We start from the raw sequence: 17,425 nt of genomic DNA, 5'->3' as shown, positions 1-17,425 counted from the left end.
TGCTAATTCTGATTCACTCGCTAAACAATCATTTAGATACGAAAGTTAACGTACGTACGTATACGTAAGGCAAATACATGTTTGTATTATTGTTGCAAAGTCTTTTACTCAGAGTCGACACAAATCCAATACGTTTCTGGCTTAAGTCACACTCAGCGCTACATGTCGACTTTGAATCTGACCCTGAGTTTTTAAACACTAAATGTATTTTTTAAATGTGATTTAAAACAAAAAAAAAACCTATACTTCTAAAACAAAAGGAGTGAGAGATATGGAAACGACACGGATATCGAGGAAGTCCGTCATTTTCAACGACGAGAATGAACGATTTCCTAAAAAGAACTTTTGGTAGTTCTCGGTGAAGTGTATTAGAATTAGCACCATTTAATCGTTCTGAGCCGTTTAGAGAAAATATTAATTCAAACAAGGGTCAAATATTACCAAATTATTATTATTAATGAGTAGACAAAAGAAGCGGAAAAGAGAAGAATTGAGAAGAGAAGAAATTAACAAAGATCAGTTTCCTTAGGAGTTTAGTTTACACGGAGGATTCGACTTTAAACATTCTCTAGAGAGAAAATTGATAAAGATATTATAACAAAAGAGATTTAGTAGTATGCGCCGGCGCTGAAATTAATGTATATTTAAAGATTTGACACTTGAATTCCCGCTAAACGACAATGTATAAGAAGTGACCACTCTGAGTTTTAATCTACATTAACCTAACGTCTCGCTGAGCCACTTTGGCTGAATTTTAACTAATTAATTTCTAATATATTTTGATTCACCTTAACCGCGGCGTGAAATCAGTTAACAAAGATTCACTTATTCGAAAAATAAATACACAATCGTATAATAGTAAAAACGAGAGAATGGAGTGACACGTCAAAATGACCGCATGAAACTGTTCACCCATTTTGCAATTATTTTAATGTTTTAATTTTAAACTTGACTTTTTCCAATATAATTAAATCTCACATAGAGGAAGTTCACATATATAGAAAGACTAGCCGTTTCGCGCCCGCTTTGCTGGACTATTTAAAATAAATTTTATGTTTCATTATTTTATTTTTTTTCATATTTTTATTATTCTTCTTTTTAACTACCCGCTAAGAAAATTGAAATATTTCGAAAATCGAGTTTTTAACAGATGTTGACGTTTAGAGGTTCTAGGAAGCCTCCCCGAATGTTTCCGCGGTGAAGTCCGTATGGATAAATTTTCATAAAAGTAAAACAGCAATAAAAAAATGAAGGAACGTTGGAATTTAATAAATAAATAGACATAAACCATCTAGGAAAAATTTCGCATCGAATGATGGTAGTTTCATGTCGATCCGATCGATACGATCAGTGGTTTAGGCGTGATTGAGCCTCAAACGAAGACCATTTTCATTATATATATATAGAAGATTTGTATGTATCAAATATTTCAAAAATTATTTCTAAGAACTTTCTACCTCCGAATACATTTCCAAAATATTTTGAAAAAAAAAAAAAGCCTTACTAAGTTCGCTAGTAATTAATCTCTCGTACTAAAGCGATTAACAGTTTCACGCGTCAAATGACCTTAACATAGGAGTTCCATTCAACGTCAAAATGAGTTTGACCCGAGATCAAAAATCGTGAATATGGAAATGAGTTACTTTTGCTGAATATTCACATGTTAATATTGCGTGGGTCGAATTGCAGGGTCAGGTGTGGGTCACTCGGCCATGCCGTTGATCGCGTTGCTTTTGGCGTTCGATATACCGCTATTCTGCAATCTAAACAAATAAAAAAATATTATTGTCTTTTCTATGGGTAGAATTTAGTCGATATTTCACTATATCAAATCAAATGTTTTTGACAAACAATTAGTGTTAAGTTTTGACACTTAGGGTCACAATCCCTAACTATGTTCATATGTTTTATTTATTTATTATTTGAATTTTATTTTGTACGAGGAATTAGAACCACATAATACGTGAGAACTTTTAAAGCACAATTAAAACTAAACGAATCTGCATCTTTCGGACAGAATATAAATAAATAAAATAATATATGTAGTAAAAAAAACTAAACAAAAGTCAACATTAATAATATTATTAATTAGGGTGTACTGACTGTGCAGTGGGAGCCTGCGCAGGCGCATCCAACCCCATGCCGGCGAGGGCGCGCAAGGCCGCCAGAGCGCACTGCTCATGCGAATGCGCCGTGGAGGCCCCTCCCCCGTGGCACATCACGGGTGGCTCCGTTGACAGAGACACCAGAGACAGGAACTCGCCGTGGTTGCGCTGGAACATTTAGGAATAGATTTTTTTTAGAATATTAATTTATTGGCTTCAGAGCAGTGAACGTCAATAATTATTATACATTTATTACAAGACCAAGGATACAAGTTCTTCTGTCGGAATAATAGAGTTGTGAATGTGAAGTTGAATGTTTCTAAATTTATTGCCAGATCTCGAATCAAACTTCAAACGAATGAGAAAAACTATCAATAAACTCCGTTAAACTGTATAAAACAGGACATTAAAATGGAGTAAAATACTTTGTTAATTAATTTTTAAAAAATCCATAATTATTTTTTTTATTTTCAGTCACATGACACAAAATCGATGTATAAATTATATAGTCTTAGAAGTTATCTAAACCTCGTCAGAAGAGGGTAGTAGTATTTCTTACCTTCGGGAAGTCAGAGAATTGTACAGTGAAGCCCAAGAGCTGTGCCAGGTACATCAGCTGATCTTTAGCGCCGGGCGTGTTTCCGCCACTTCCACCTAAAGCGCTGCTCTCGCTTGCCTTTACTCCTGGAAATTTAACAGATTGATTACCAAAATGAACAAACTTCTATTTTAGGCCAAAAATGTAATCCCGAGCTGACTCTTAAAAATGTATAACCCATATTTATTACACACGTATAAAATCATTTAAACGTGTTTTAATTGAAATCAGAATTATTGGTACAATCAATAAAAGAATCCGTTTCGTGCGTTTTTTTTGGTGAAACTTCTTTTTTTTGTCAGCCAATTATGTTTTTTTTTAATGGCTCTGGCACGATTTGTGCATTAGCCAGCGTCAAGTATAGGATTTTTATAATTCGTGCTTGTCTTTAGAAATTCGACCGTGTCCTCCATGTACGGTTTTTAAGCACTCGCCCGGTACCGCACAACCCTCCCAAAGGCCGAGAACAAATGTAAATTAAATTAAAACTTGCCCTCGAACCGGGAATCGAACCCGGTACCCCTCACCTAGCTGCCACTTAATAAGACCGCTAGTCTACGAGGCCCTTCAGTTATGTTTTTATACGATGTTCGATCTCTTTATTTAAACAAGAGTACTGAGAATATCCAAATTCCAAATCTCAAGGGATTAATCCTTAAGTACTAAAAAGAAAATTTAATCCTGAAGTATTAAAAAGAAAATTTAATCCTTAAGTATTAAAAAGAAAATTTAATCCTTAAGTATTAAAAAGAAAATTTATTCCTTGCTTACAGGAAACCAGCTCTTACAATAGATGACAAATTATTTGCGTCTTATGTTTTTAATATGTCTAAAATAGTAAATCACCATTGGTCTGCACTGGTTGACCAGATCTGGCGTGGTAGTCCACCATCAAAACTCCTGGCACTGGTTGTCGCATGTCACCACTAGTTTCATCCTGTAAGATAAATTTATGTTTTAAAAAAATATTCTTATGATTGAAATTGACAAATATTGTGTGTGTATTACACGCAAAGAGAAATACAAGCGGGTCTTTTAAAATTCGAGAATGAAAATGTATTAAAAAAAAAATAAGCATTAGGTATCACTCCCATATAATTGTCAATTCTTGGGTAATGTATAGGAAATATGTATGAAGCTTATCTTATATTATCATATGTTTAATTTTCTTTTTTCTACTTTACATTTAAATTTAAACTTTAAAAAAAAACCAATTTAACAGAGCACATAAGCTTTTAAACTTAAAAAAAAACAAATAAACTTTTAATATACAAATAAATTGCTATATAAAATATATTAATTTTTATCACCTTCCGTTTTCCATCAGTAGCAGGTTTCACATCCCCGTTGGTTATAGGCTCAGTTGTAGAGGTCAATGAACCCGGTTCACCGCCATTCGCCATTTCCATCGCCAAAAGTACATCTGTTAAAAAATATTTTTATTTATCTATTATATACATGTTCTTAAATAAAAAATAAGTTGATGTGGTGGAAACACAAACTGGACACAGTATGGCCATTGGAACTTTTAAGATTGGATGTGTTTTCCAACTCCCGCAAGCTTTCTTCAATTTACACTGGGCACTTGAAGGTTCTAACTAAATGTTAAATATTTGTAAAATTCATATTTTAATAAGAATAAGTGCACAAATTTTCTTTACCAATTGGCGTCTTTTTTATGTAAACAACGGGTTTTAGGTTTTATTAGTCGCTGAAAGACAACTTAGTATATTTTTTATAGCATACGGGCAGGAGGCTCATCTGATGTTAAGTGATACCGCCGCCCATGGACACATAGCCAAAAGGCTCGCTAGTGCGTTGCCGGCCCTTTTTCAAGATTAAATTTACGATTAATTAGTATTTATTGATTAACACAGCTGAAAACATTTACATTCATAAAGGCCATTAACCGCAAACTAAATATTGTAATAAAAAAGCTAGTCTTACTATGCGCAGCCCTTCGCTTCGCAGTCTTCTTATTGGGCCCCAAACCCGTGGCACTATGCGGTGGGGCATCACACTGTACCAGGAACTCGCGTCGTCTGGCGGCCCCGCGTTCCTCCAAGACGCGGTACTGGGGCGATCGGGCCCTAACAGCGTGCCTTGCGACCGCTAATCTAGATATCGGATTGTCTGGGGCCCCACCACCACCACCTGTTTCTGATGTATCGCCCGTAGCCCCTTCCTGAAAATTTAATTTATTGTATAGATTTCAGGACATTAAAACAATTCACGAAACCCACGAAATGGACCTCTTTATCTCAACTCAACTGAAAATGAAAAAAATTATTACTTCATTAATCCAAAGACTATTAAAATCATTAAAGTCAAATTTTGTCTGTCTCCTATTTCGGGATAAATCTGATTAAAATTGAAAAAAAATCATTTTGACACAACTTTTAGTTTCTGAGAAATTTACGAAATTTAGAACACATGCAGTGCATACATAATAATATCGAACCATAAATATTGCATTGGAAGACATTTTTTAAATATATTTTGTAACATTAATCAACATAATTCAACTTACAAAAGGGACTCGAGAATAATAATGTACATATATAATATGTCAAGGTTTAATCGTAAATGGATTATATTATGAAATGGCTATTTATACACTTATGAAATAATCAATTTTACCATCAGGCCACAACATGTTAAAATAATTTTAGACTCTAGTTAAGTTCGTTTTGGTTCCATTCATATCTCAAGACACAATTTTGGTTTGAGTGCTGTCATATATATCAAACTTCAATTGTCAAAACAGTTTGACAGCTCCTAAAACGTCATTTAAGTTTGATTGACGATACGAGCCTAGGAGATAAATCAAATTACCTTAATCAAATTCCGTGGCTTCTTCTTAGCAGGGGGATGTCGCCGCTTGTCCACAGCGGGCCTCGTGCGCAAGGCAGCCGCGGGCCAGCGCCGGCGCATCTCCTCCAGCATCCGCTCAGCTGCGCGACGCTTCGACACTTTCTTCCCATTGCCCTCACCCTCCGTCTCCATTTCGCCCACTTTGCAAATCGTTATGAACACCTGAAATTCCGACATTTTGAATTAATATAAATCATTGTAATATTTTAATTGTCAACTTTCGGTATGATGAAATACTATCAAGTTTTCAGGACACTTTGAAACCAGGGGACGTGCTTTCGAATCCAGGATATAAACTTTTTTGTATATGTAACAAAGGCAAACTGCGTCAGGACAAAATGTCATGGCGTGGCATAAACAAAATCATCTACTTATCTAATTCTTAAAATTTATATTTATATATTGATTTGGTTATAGTTTACCCTTAATATTTTTTTATTTTTATTTTTCCTTACTGGGTTGCCTGGAAGAGATAGCTTGTTATTGTTAATGATAAGCCCGCCAGTTACATCCCTAATAATAAATGTTATTTTTTTTAATTATAATGTAACGTAGTTAAAAAAACAAATAAAATAATTATAATTTGCTAAAATCTTGACATTTTCTAATATAATCGGAATGTTTACACAATAGTTCTATATTACATTACATTTAATATTAATAAAAAAAATAGGCTGTGACCCAAAAGGCTTGTTTGTTGATGTAAATTAAATTTACCCTCATATGCGGCGGTCCGCGTTCCGATTTGACGGAAAATGTGACGTTGAGATTCCTCTTGAGAGCCAACTCGTGGACCAAAGAGACTGGGGACTTCACATCCGAGTTGAGGAGGTCTGCTTCGCTTTCTCCTAATAATCAAAATAATTGAAAATATATAAAAAGTTTAACTTATAAATATAATATGAGTTATAATTGAAAATTGTAACAAAATAAATATTATAAAAGTACATTGTGATTTCATTAATTTATATGTTAAAAAAATTATATTAATAATTATTAATGTAACAGACTTCGGAGAATTTAGGTTTCGAATTAAATTAAAGTTTAGAAATTATATATTTGGGTGAAGAGATAAAGAAAAAGTTAAATTAGTGCATGATCAAAAACAGTTTGTCTTAAATGACATGACGGCCATGACAGGATGTCACTGTCAAATGTCAACTTTATTTCGCCATGACATATATATATTTCATTTTTGTAATGGCTGCCATTAAATTTATAGTTGAAACCTTTGAGCAAGATTATATCCTGCAATAGCTATTCTTTGTCTCTTGTTGTAATGTATATTAGAATTATCCCTCTCAATATCGATACACCCGCGAACATTCGAATAGATGGGAAGCCATATTAAAGCTTTTTTTTTACACTAAAGTAGTAAGTTATACATACTAAGAAAAAATCGTTACACTTCTCTACAAGTAAAACATAAAGTAAAATCTAAAATAAGTACCAGGTGTATCCGGATGCTGTGGCGGTGTTTCGTGATGTTGAGGCCTAAGGTCGACCAAGGCCCGAGCAGCTGCATCGTGTCTGGCTGCTTGAGGCGTACTGCCCTCACCCAACCACGCACGATCGCCCACGCATACACGGAATCTGCGAATAATAGTTTATAGAGTTAACACTATTTCTAACTGTACTATGTAATGTGTATAACAATACAAACATTATAAAGTTGTATTTTTTGTTTGTTACAAAAACTACTGGAATGCTAACAAAACTGCTTCACCGTTAGAATGCTATATTACTCAGTACATACATACGTATATAGGCTATAGTTAGTTCAAAAATATCGGTTCTCTGTAAAGTCGGTTTACTGACGATAGTTGAACGTGACGACGTCATAAGAAAATACTGATGGAATGGTTGCATTCTTCAAAATAAACTTTTAATTTTATTTGTTCGATAGATATTTTGTATGGATATAGAGAAGGAAGTAAATGGAAATCACAATTGAATTGATCAAGTTACATTTATTTGTACGCATAAATACAATTATGCCAATTTTTGTGTGCAACCGAGAGCGCGGAACGAGTGCTCTCGCTTGCACTTCAAGCCTTAAATGGAACGCCTCAGAGGTAACGCCGCATGAGTAATGTTTTTCCGTGCGTGCAGCGGGCTCCATCGAATTATAAGACGTTGTCACGTCAAAATATTTTTACGAAATAAATGTTCCGGCGTACGACTTTTATATTTACAATTGTACACTTACAAATTATATAATTATATATTATTGTATGCAATCATATATTACTACATCCCTGTACTTGAACATTTATATAATCTATTTAGCTACATTGTTGGCAAATGATTATATTACCGTTAGATAGTTAAAGAGAGCAACACAAATACTCATTTTAATAAATCTATAAAAGCGATGGTGAACCTCACCTATAGAGCAGCTGCGGTCCGGGCTCCATAAGCCTAGGCGGGTGCGGGTAAGGCGGCAAGAAGGGCAGGCGGTAGGGTGGAGGCAGGCGAGCTCTTGGCCGAGGGGCGGGTACTGGTGGAACCGATGTGTACACGGCGGGCTTGCACAGCTTCATGGCCAGCGCGTTTAGTTCCACCGTTGGCATTACTGCGCCTGCGCAAACAAATGTTAATGTTTATATGTTTCCTACTTTATCACAATAAATAAAATATTTTTATTGACATTATTAATGACCTGTAGTGGTCATTTACCACCTCTTATTTACTTCTTAAATATTTTTTTTTTTAAATTATATGTATGACTTTATACTTGTATACTAAACTTGGTAAAAAGAAATGTTTATTCAAAACTTTAACAATTATATTTTATAAAAGATTACTACATTTTATCTTTAGGTTAACTTGAAAGGAGCAAAATGATGAATGAAGAAATTCGCGTTTAAAGCCCTATCACAGCACGAATTGCTATGTCAGTGTCTCGGGGTGGACTGCGGACAGTGGAGAGCTGGAGCACTGAGGCACGCCAGCCCGTAATAACAATTACTTGTGTGAAACATTAAATTAATGTAATTTTATCATTATTTTTCTGAAATAGATTACTTGGCTTGCGATAAAATATATCGTGTAAATTTCAAAATCATGTTCTATTTACATTTTTGCCATAAAATGAATTCAATGTATCAAAAAGTGGCTATATTTGGATTTTTTTGTATCGAGCGAAGTTGTTTAAATCGAGTATCGATCTTTCAAAATGGATACATAAACCACTCAACTCCACCATATATTTTTTCCATTCACCCTACTTTAAAAAACGATGACGAAAAATGGAATGAAACAATGTACTTTTTTGGGGTATGGCGACCATATCTGTCCTTAAAGCTAATTAAGACGTTTATCACTTACCAGCATGCCTGTGATGATGCGAATGTGAAGCGTGAGTGGGAGCGGCCCTTGGCGGTGGCGGCGGAAAGCGGGTGCCGCTTAAGGCCGCGCTTGCTGCCGCGTGCTGCGCTCGCTTTATAGAGGACCCCTGTAACGCGTTTTCAAGTCAAGTCAAGTCAAAAATCATATAGGTAACAAAATGTACACTTATGATCGTCAAAAAGAAATATGTACATCAAATGCTTCTAATTTTACATTTACTGCCATTTCTCAAATCTAGGGCGTAGAACGGAAGAGAACTGGCAATAAACTCTCCGGCACTCTTTTTAATCGCCAAGTTTTTTGGTCCTTTAAGTCAAATTTTGGTCCTTCGAGCCGGGTACTGTTGATGGCATTTACTGACTAGTCTTAGCTGCACTAAAGTATATTATATTCTTTACTTATTTGTTACATGTATCTTCAGATTTCCAGTTATTACATGTTATTTTTTTGTAATAAGTAATTTATGTACTGAATTGTATGATTTTCAACATTTTCCTGATGTTTTACGTATATAACTTAATATCGTTATCAAAGTTACTTTTAGCTTAAAAAATATTTAATTAAATTACATGACGATGAATAAATTATACCTTTTAAAAATAATTAGATTTTCCTATAACATACCTCAGCGGTGTATTCCTCAGTATCACCCAAGCGAAGTGTTACTGTGAATATTTTTTTGTGAGCGGGTCCTGTCTCTGATGTGAGGCGATATTGATGCTTAATCTAAAACGAGTAAAGAAAATAATTATAATAATAGAAGTTCATAATAATAAAGCTTTATTTAATTCCAACCATATTTAACATTATAATTTGATACTTATTAGTCTATAATAATCAATAACAGTTGTTACGCTTGTATGAATTATTTGATTTCTAATTATAAATTCTATTTTGTAATTATTATTTAATTTATTTATTTTATTGTTTGATTATTAACTAATTTATTTTATTTTAATATAATAATTATTATTTTTATAATTTAATTAATGGACCCCATTCCGGTAAAAGGAATTCCATCCTTCTCTGTCGTTAGCTCTGTCTAACCAACTTCCACCCGCGCATGCTTCAATTTCGTCTGCCCATCTGGCCTTCGGTCGACCTCTTCTAGAAGTTCATACGAGACAAGTATCTACAATATGAAGACAGGCTCACCTTATTGTACCTGGCCAACTCGTTGACCAGGCACATGGGCGTCTTCTCTTTACTGTTGGCCTGTGCAGGCGACGGGCGGGGCGCCTCGCTCTCGCCCGCCGCCTGCTCCTTGTCGCTCTCCGCGTCCGCTCCGCTCGCGCTTACGCTCACGATCTCTTCCTGCGACTGATCGGTGGTCACTGACACGCTTGCCGTCGCAGTCATTGTTGTTACTAGAGAATTAAAAAAATATGTTGTATAGTCGGTTTACTAACTATAGTTGATCGTGACAACGTCATGAGAAAATACTGATGGAATGGTTGCATTTTTCAAAAGAACATTTTTTTTTTTGATAGATATTTTGTATGCATATTGTGAAGGAGGTAAATGGAAATCACAATTGAATTGATCAAGTTACATTTATTTGTACGCATAACTACAATTATGTCAATTTTTTAACTAACGAGCGCTGCCGAACGCGGAGGCCAATTGTGCCTCTTTGTCACTTTGTGCAAGTGAGAGCGCGGACGCACTCACTTGCACTTCAATCCTTAAATGGAACGCCTCAAAGCGAGGTAACGCCTCAAAACGAAATAACGCCGCATGCGTCATGTTTTTTCGTGCGTGCAGCCGGCTCCATCGAATTATAAGACGTTGTCACGTCAAAAAAACCGTTTTTATATTAAAATAAGTGCATGATATACATTTCAATAAACACATACGGCTAATCGCATTGTGGTTTAAATTATTAAATACAGCCTTCTTATAGTACTTTTGCAAATAAAAATCTAAAGCCACTATATATTTTGATTACCATAGACAACGAAAAGTAACTACTGTAAATACAACTGACCAAAATCTGAACTTAGCTTTGGCTGCATCGGCCGAATAGGAGAAGGTGGCCTGCACAGACCTACACAATCCCACATCTATTAAAAACTAAATACTAAATTAAATAGATATGACATCCTATGATTTCGACATTTCGTTTAAGATTGATGAGGCAGACTAGGCTACAATTTCCTTAATTCTGTATTATTAAAACTGGTAGCAATCTAACTAAAAAATTATTCAGTGGCGCTACGACCTTTTTAGTTCTAGGCCTCAGATTTCTGTATCTGTTTCATGATCTAATAGGCAAGTGCCAAGTAGGTGATCAGCCTCCTGTGCCTGACGCACGCCGTCGACTTTTTGTGTCTAAGGTTTGGCGATTTCCTCACGATGTTTACCTTCACCGTTCGAGCGAATGTTATATGCGCACATAGAAAGTCCATTGGTGCACTGCCGGGGATCGAACCTACGACCTCAAGGATGAGAGTCGCATGCCGAAGCCACTAGGCCAACACTGCTCAGAAATCTAACTGGCGCATGATTAACAGAATATATTTATATGTAAAGATATGTTTATTGGCGTAAAAATTAATGTATATAATAAGTATGTTATGAGCTGTAAATGAAGGATCTCATAACTCTTGCGCATATTTTAAACCTATTAAAAGCTTCTAACAATTAATTTACTTTAATATCGGTTCTATCATAAAACGTTTTACACTGTCTTATAAGCCATTATATAATATTAGCTCATTATCATTAGTCAACAGCGACATTGCCAATCCACCTACGTTACCCCAGAGTTATTTATCGTCTTAAATAAATTCAAGATAAGATAATAATTATTAACATTAGATTTAATACGCACAAAAATAAATACGTAAAAATAAACGTGAATATAGTGTAACAATAGATTTTGTATAGTAAACTAGCAGACCGGCCAAGCGTTGCTGTGGCTAAGGTTTTAGTTATATTACATAGTAGTAACCTATTCAAGGAAAACGGTAGAACACCGGTCATGGGGACCACCATGCTTTTTTGGTGGTAATGCCATTAAATTGTAGCGTTGTACGTTGGTACTTTCAACACAGCGCCATCTGTTAGAATTGTACCTATCAAATAATAAACAAATATTTTGCAATAAAATAATATTGCGGGTATAAATTAAGATGTAAGCTATCCTATCTTTTAAGTTAGATCAAACTGCACACGGTGTGCAAATTTGATTGATTTTTTTTATTAAGATTAAATACCTTACGGTATTATTAACAACTTGCTTGTAAATCGTGAAAAAGACTGAAAATAAATTTACTAATATACCAGGAGCCTGATGTGTGGTGTGAGCGCTGTGTTCTGCGTGCGCATGCGGCGGTGGCACGTATCCGGGCACGCCGCCGTATCCGCTGCTCATGTAGGGCCGACGGAGCGGGCGATTTTGGGGCTGCAATTGTATATAGAAATCCGATAACCAATTGGAACATACACATTTGTTTTGATAGCCTCCTGGAGATATTGTGACAAAGTTTTTCCTATCGCAAAATTCGCCTGACAAACATTTGTATGAAAAGTATTAAGTTCTTATCAAACTTATAATAGACCTTTCGCCGACGGTCTTTCGACTTACGAATTAGTATATTAACAGTAGTTCGATTAAGAATATTATACCCTAATACGCTGCCGTTCCGGATTTATTTGATGATAGATTAATAACTAATTAGTCATATTCGACATAATGTTTAAAACATAAAAAAAATTAAGATATTTAAAAGTTCTAATAAGATTTTTTTAAGTAATTTAAATTTAAATGTGATTATATTTAATAGTCATAAGCAATCTCCTTACCGGTGGCATATTATGATGTTGTGCAGGCGGATGATGCATGGCGCGAATGGCGTGAGGCGGTCTTTGACCGGCAGCATGGTGCGGTGCCACGGTCATGGTTCCCATGCCGCTCATCTGACCATGCCCGCCCATGCTACCGCCCGCCGCTGACGGACCCAGTGTCACTCTATACAGATAATTCTTCGTGGATTAAACTGCAGATCGCATATGTTGTATGTACTTTTAGTTTTAAAAAGCATTAAAAGTATGTTTTATAGCATGGGCATTTGATGTTAAATTATAACTTTAAGATCAACTAATTTAATAATTATGGAGGGTAACTAGATCATCCCAAATATAACATGTGAAGCATGTATAAAGCCACACAAAAGTAAAATTATTGAATACTACACCTTTTCATACAATAAGAAAGTTACAGTAACAATTAAAAAACATGTTACTTCTAATAACTTGATGAAACAACTTGAATATAAAACACATTTTTATTAACTTAAACAAAACTTAAAAATAAATATTTATTCTACACTTATACTAAAAACCACACAAAAACACAAAATCAACTTTACACTACACTAACATAGTACATGAGAAATTGGAAAAGACTTTCTAGGGGTCCATTTAGCAAGCTGCTCGCTGCAACACTGTTATTTCAACTGCTTTTTATTCAATAAATGCGATATATCAGGCTGAGCACAAAACTCACATTCAGTACTAGATCAGTTGGTATCAAAGCCACTGTCATATGTTCTATTCATGACCAGTTTAAGTAACAAAGAGAGCCGCAAAGGACCCTCCACATATCAACAAATTACACATTATTTGCATATGAATACTGCCGCCAGTCTATAGACAGGGTAAAACAGAGGGATTTTATTTTATTGAACAGTGTCAATGTTTGAGTGAGCCATTCTTTGCTCAAGTAAGATATAAAGCGAGATAGAATACAACATGTATTATTATGAATAATGTGTGTTTAAGGGGATTTAGGAAGTCAACGTGGGTTTTTCAATGAATCCACTTCTGTTTAGGCAAATAAGCTAAGTAGATTTAGGCTTAATTATTTAGCATTTACAACAATATAGAATATAGATTTCTAATACTGTAAAGATATAAATAAGAATGATATTGTTCAAAGTGGCAGTCAATCTATATGAAAACTTAGTTTTGCTTCTAGTGTTAACAAACATAACTAATATGCAAATTATTTGTGAATTAACGAAAATTATTAGTATAAATAAAGCTCATTTTTACTTCAATATGATAATATGACCTATACCTATTATTTATACTTAAATATGATTGAAACTTTTTGTTTGATAGCTTTGATTAAGCATCATCAACACAACATAGCACAAATAAACGTAGTTATCTATTTTCATTTAAGTAATTCCTTTTAAGCTAAAAAAGCTACTAAAATGGCCATTGGACCTTATTTAATTTATATAATATATCTAAATTTAAACTTGTATTAGTGTATTCTTGTTTATTCATAATATGCATTCCTAATTCTGTGTAGAATTAGGAATGCATATTATCACACTCAATAATTGTAGCCCAAAACAAATAACTTATTAAACTTTGAGACTAATGTATATCCTTTGCTAGCAAACCATTACAACATCTTCCATTTGATTTATAGTCAAGATTTGGCACTAATGTCAAAAACATTTTGGACTTAGACATAATATGAGAAACTTAATTCATTTTTAAATAATTAAATAATTATATCTTATGTTATTAGAGTTTATTCTAATGAAATATGATTCCTTAATTCTGCATGAGACACGCAAAAATTTTAATGCTGAAACTAAGAACTACACAACACATTCAGAAAAAGAAATATTAAGAAAAAGGTGCAGCATTTGCTAGCAAAGTGCTAAATCTAAAGATACAATACCTTGCACTATTAGATTCAGAATTGAGACATAACATATTTCAAAAACATATTGGATTTTTTTTTATAATTGATCAATCTGAATGTGCCATTTACTTTGCAAATAAACAATTATTATTATTATTATTACATGTTTCATAGTTAGATACTATAGTTAGTAGTCACAGAACTTCGAGCTATTAACAAAAAAAATGTGTTTACTGTTGATTGTGATATTTTGTATAGATATAATATAGAGGTTTGGCACTAAAAAGGGATTCTATTCCTTAAAATCTGCAAGCAACAGGTGTCTGTATTATCAAAATATGTTAGATTGTAAATATAAAACTTTTGATCTTATTGTTCATTTTAGTAAATAAAATATATTTTTATTTCAAAATTTTAAATCCCCCAAGTATTTATTTAATTACTTACACAGTATTTTAACAAACCATTTTTTTTGCTCCATTACACTACGTAAATAACCTTCCCCTTACATTAAATAAGACATGTAAATAATTTGGATATTGTTAGATAAAATTAAGAATTTACAGACCTAGCTACTTCAAAAGCTAAAAATCTGATGAATGATACGCAAATAAATAGTAAAAGAAGCCGATCGTTACCTAGTTAATGTTACGTGCCTGTTCTCTCTATGTATTTGATGCGGCGGCATCTGATGATGTGCAGGCATGCCTTGGTGGGTCGGAAGATGTTGGGGCGGATGTCCCGACATCGGTTGATGGTGCATATTCGGATGATGCATCATCTTTGTAATCGCTGCCGAGACACAAACAATTTCGGCATTAAACACTGATCACTCTGTTTTTGTATATAGTCAATGTTACTCTTACCGTCGAGACTATAATATTGTATTTTAGTTTAATACGCTGATAAAATTGTACACACCCAAGCTAATGTATAACTAAAAGTTTATTTGGCAAACAGTAAAGAAAATCGTTTCATTCAACATGCGGCCATGTTTAAAAGTGTTTGTGGATTTGGTCAATGGATAATGATTGATGATTTATGATTAGTGATGTATGAGTATCTGTACTTTTCCAGAGATTATATTTCTTTACTTTCTACAGACTTGAAATAGAAACCTTGGGGTCTAGCCATATTGGTGTCGAAAAGTATTCTACATACACTACCGCTTTTGCGTAATTGTACTGTCGAAAACGCTTCGTTCGTAGCCAAGAGGCATGTCGATACATTACCGCAAAGTCGACAACGTAGATGCGAGCTGCTGTTCGTAGCACCTTATTCCGTCATATTGTCTCTGGATTAAATGTATTCCTAATGTCACTTTTATAAACAAATAGAAGTTAAAACTTTACAATATTATTGTAAATTTGCAATTGGAAGCTGCAAAAGGGACATTAGAATGTCAGCAAGGTCGGAACAATTTTCGATTTAAGTGGAATTTACGGAAAGTGCAAAGTGAATATATGAATTTTTATTGCATGTTTAAATTAATTATGGTTTGTTTCATGTTTTCTCAGAAATTGAAGGCTACAAATAAATACAATATTTTGAAATTGCATAATCGCGATATATAATAATTAGTAGTACTCATACTTTGATATTTTTAGGATTTGACCTCACAACTAATCTGCAAAATGAAGAAGCAACATATTTTGTAACTGCTTAGAAGAAACAATAGAAATAGTACTGTGGATTGATAAATAAATTGGAGTGAAAATAAGGTTGACTAGAAGTTGATAAAGTCCAAGGAATTAAAAAACAATAGAAAAAAAACGTGGACTAGTGTGAACACTGAAATTAGAATTTGATTTAAGCTTTAATTAGGTTTGGTGTTTGTGCTTAAACATTTTTAATGTCAATTTGATAGCAGATTTATATATAAGTGTAGATTTTATTAGTGATTTGCTACTAGTTAATATGTAAATGCAAAATCTGTTTAAGTAAGAAATGAATAAACATTGTATGTTATGTATTTGTCAGTTTTATTTTTGGCAATTTACCTATGTCTTCTTTAGTAGGAAAAGCCATTAAAGTGGTTCACAATATTAGTTTATTTTACAAGAATATACAGATAACGCATGTATGAATGACCCGTACCTACTAATAGTTGGGAATATTAAACAAACAGCAAAATAAAAATGTTTCAGTTATGGTTATTTTTTATTAAAATAAGGCACCAAATATCTTCCTTAACATAATGCAGTCTACGTAGAAAAATAAGCATAAGTAACAACTTATTAAACAATACAGACATTACTACTGAACACACACAGGTGTACCAAATTCAATGCATTACTACCTAATGTAGATGTATTCATATTTATATATGTAGATAATTAACTAATAAATGTAAGTGTTAATTTGCAGCAATGTCAATATCTTGTTTGTGTGCTGTTATATACAAAAAATTGTTCAATTCATAAAACCTAACGCTAGATGTCGTGATGATTTCATAAAATTACTATGATACCTACAGTTACTATGAATACATCCTGGGCGATTAAAAAAAATAGTGATTGTTTCCTTAACACAACAATGGTAAATAATAATAGTTATTGTAAAGATATAATTCATCCCAAAATCTACAAATGCAGTTTGTTTATAATAATATCTCATTAACATTCCAACTGCTGAACTTATTAAGATTAAATGTGGAAGAACATAGTTTCAGTTACTGTTTCCTGTTCTTGAGGTAATGTTACTTAACCAACCATTATTTCATACTCCACTTGTCTTATTTTTTACATTATTCATAAAATGCTTCGTTCCCCATTATCAAATTCATTTTCAGGTAGGTACATAATATAACACTTAAATTAATTAAAAGAT

At 33.7% G+C, this 17,425-nt stretch overlaps 1 protein-coding gene across 4 annotated transcripts; it reads right to left on the bottom strand.

Moving 5' to 3' along the window:
- Positions 1 to 1,345: 1,345 nt before the first annotated feature.
- Positions 1,346 to 15,631, bottom strand: LOC125059731 (double-stranded RNA-binding protein Staufen homolog 2). Of its 4 annotated transcripts, none has more exons than XM_047664274.1 (18): positions 15,518 to 15,631; positions 15,235 to 15,388; positions 12,736 to 12,901; positions 12,214 to 12,334; positions 10,916 to 10,975; positions 10,084 to 10,295; positions 9,553 to 9,654; positions 8,908 to 9,034; positions 7,966 to 8,158; positions 7,028 to 7,170; positions 6,295 to 6,425; positions 5,539 to 5,739; positions 4,651 to 4,888; positions 4,014 to 4,126; positions 3,550 to 3,640; positions 2,665 to 2,789; positions 2,104 to 2,273; positions 1,346 to 1,763 (listed from the first exon to the last, which is right to left on the bottom strand). In XM_047664274.1, the coding sequence occupies exons 2-18, from the start codon at positions 15,375 to 15,377 to the stop codon at positions 1,703 to 1,705; spliced, it is 2,397 nt and encodes a 798-aa protein (XP_047520230.1). In that variant the 5' UTR covers positions 15,378 to 15,388; positions 15,518 to 15,631; the 3' UTR covers positions 1,346 to 1,702. The 4 variants fall into 4 exon arrangements, with proteins under 4 accessions (XP_047520230.1, XP_047520228.1, XP_047520231.1 ...); XM_047664272.1 differs by having other exon boundaries at positions 15,463 to 15,619; XM_047664275.1 differs by having other exon boundaries at positions 15,253 to 15,388; positions 15,463 to 15,619.
- Positions 15,632 to 17,425: the final 1,794 nt, after the last annotated feature.

This window comes from Pieris napi, chromosome 20, assembly GCF_905475465.1.
Source record: "Pieris napi chromosome 20, ilPieNapi1.2, whole genome shotgun sequence".
In the NCBI taxonomy this organism is placed as follows: Eukaryota; Metazoa; Arthropoda; class Insecta; order Lepidoptera; family Pieridae; genus Pieris; species Pieris napi.
The sequence above is the reverse complement of the archived record's forward strand: the minus strand, read 5'-3'. Positions and strand labels throughout refer to the sequence as shown.

Excerpts from the sequence above, each read along its gene's own strand:
- LOC125059731 (XM_047664274.1), bottom strand. The coding sequence starts at position 15,377 with ATGATGCATCATCCGAATATGCACCATCAACCGATGTCGGGACATCCG. Across the intron at positions 5,740-6,294 it reads GCGGACCGCCGCATATGAGG|GTGTTCATAACGATTTGCAA; the intron begins GTAAATTTAATT and ends TCGGAATTTCAG. Across the intron at positions 4,127-4,650 it reads GAAGCGAAGGGCTGCGCATA|ATGTACTTTTGGCGATGGAA; the intron begins GTAAGACTAGCT and ends ATTTTTTAACAG.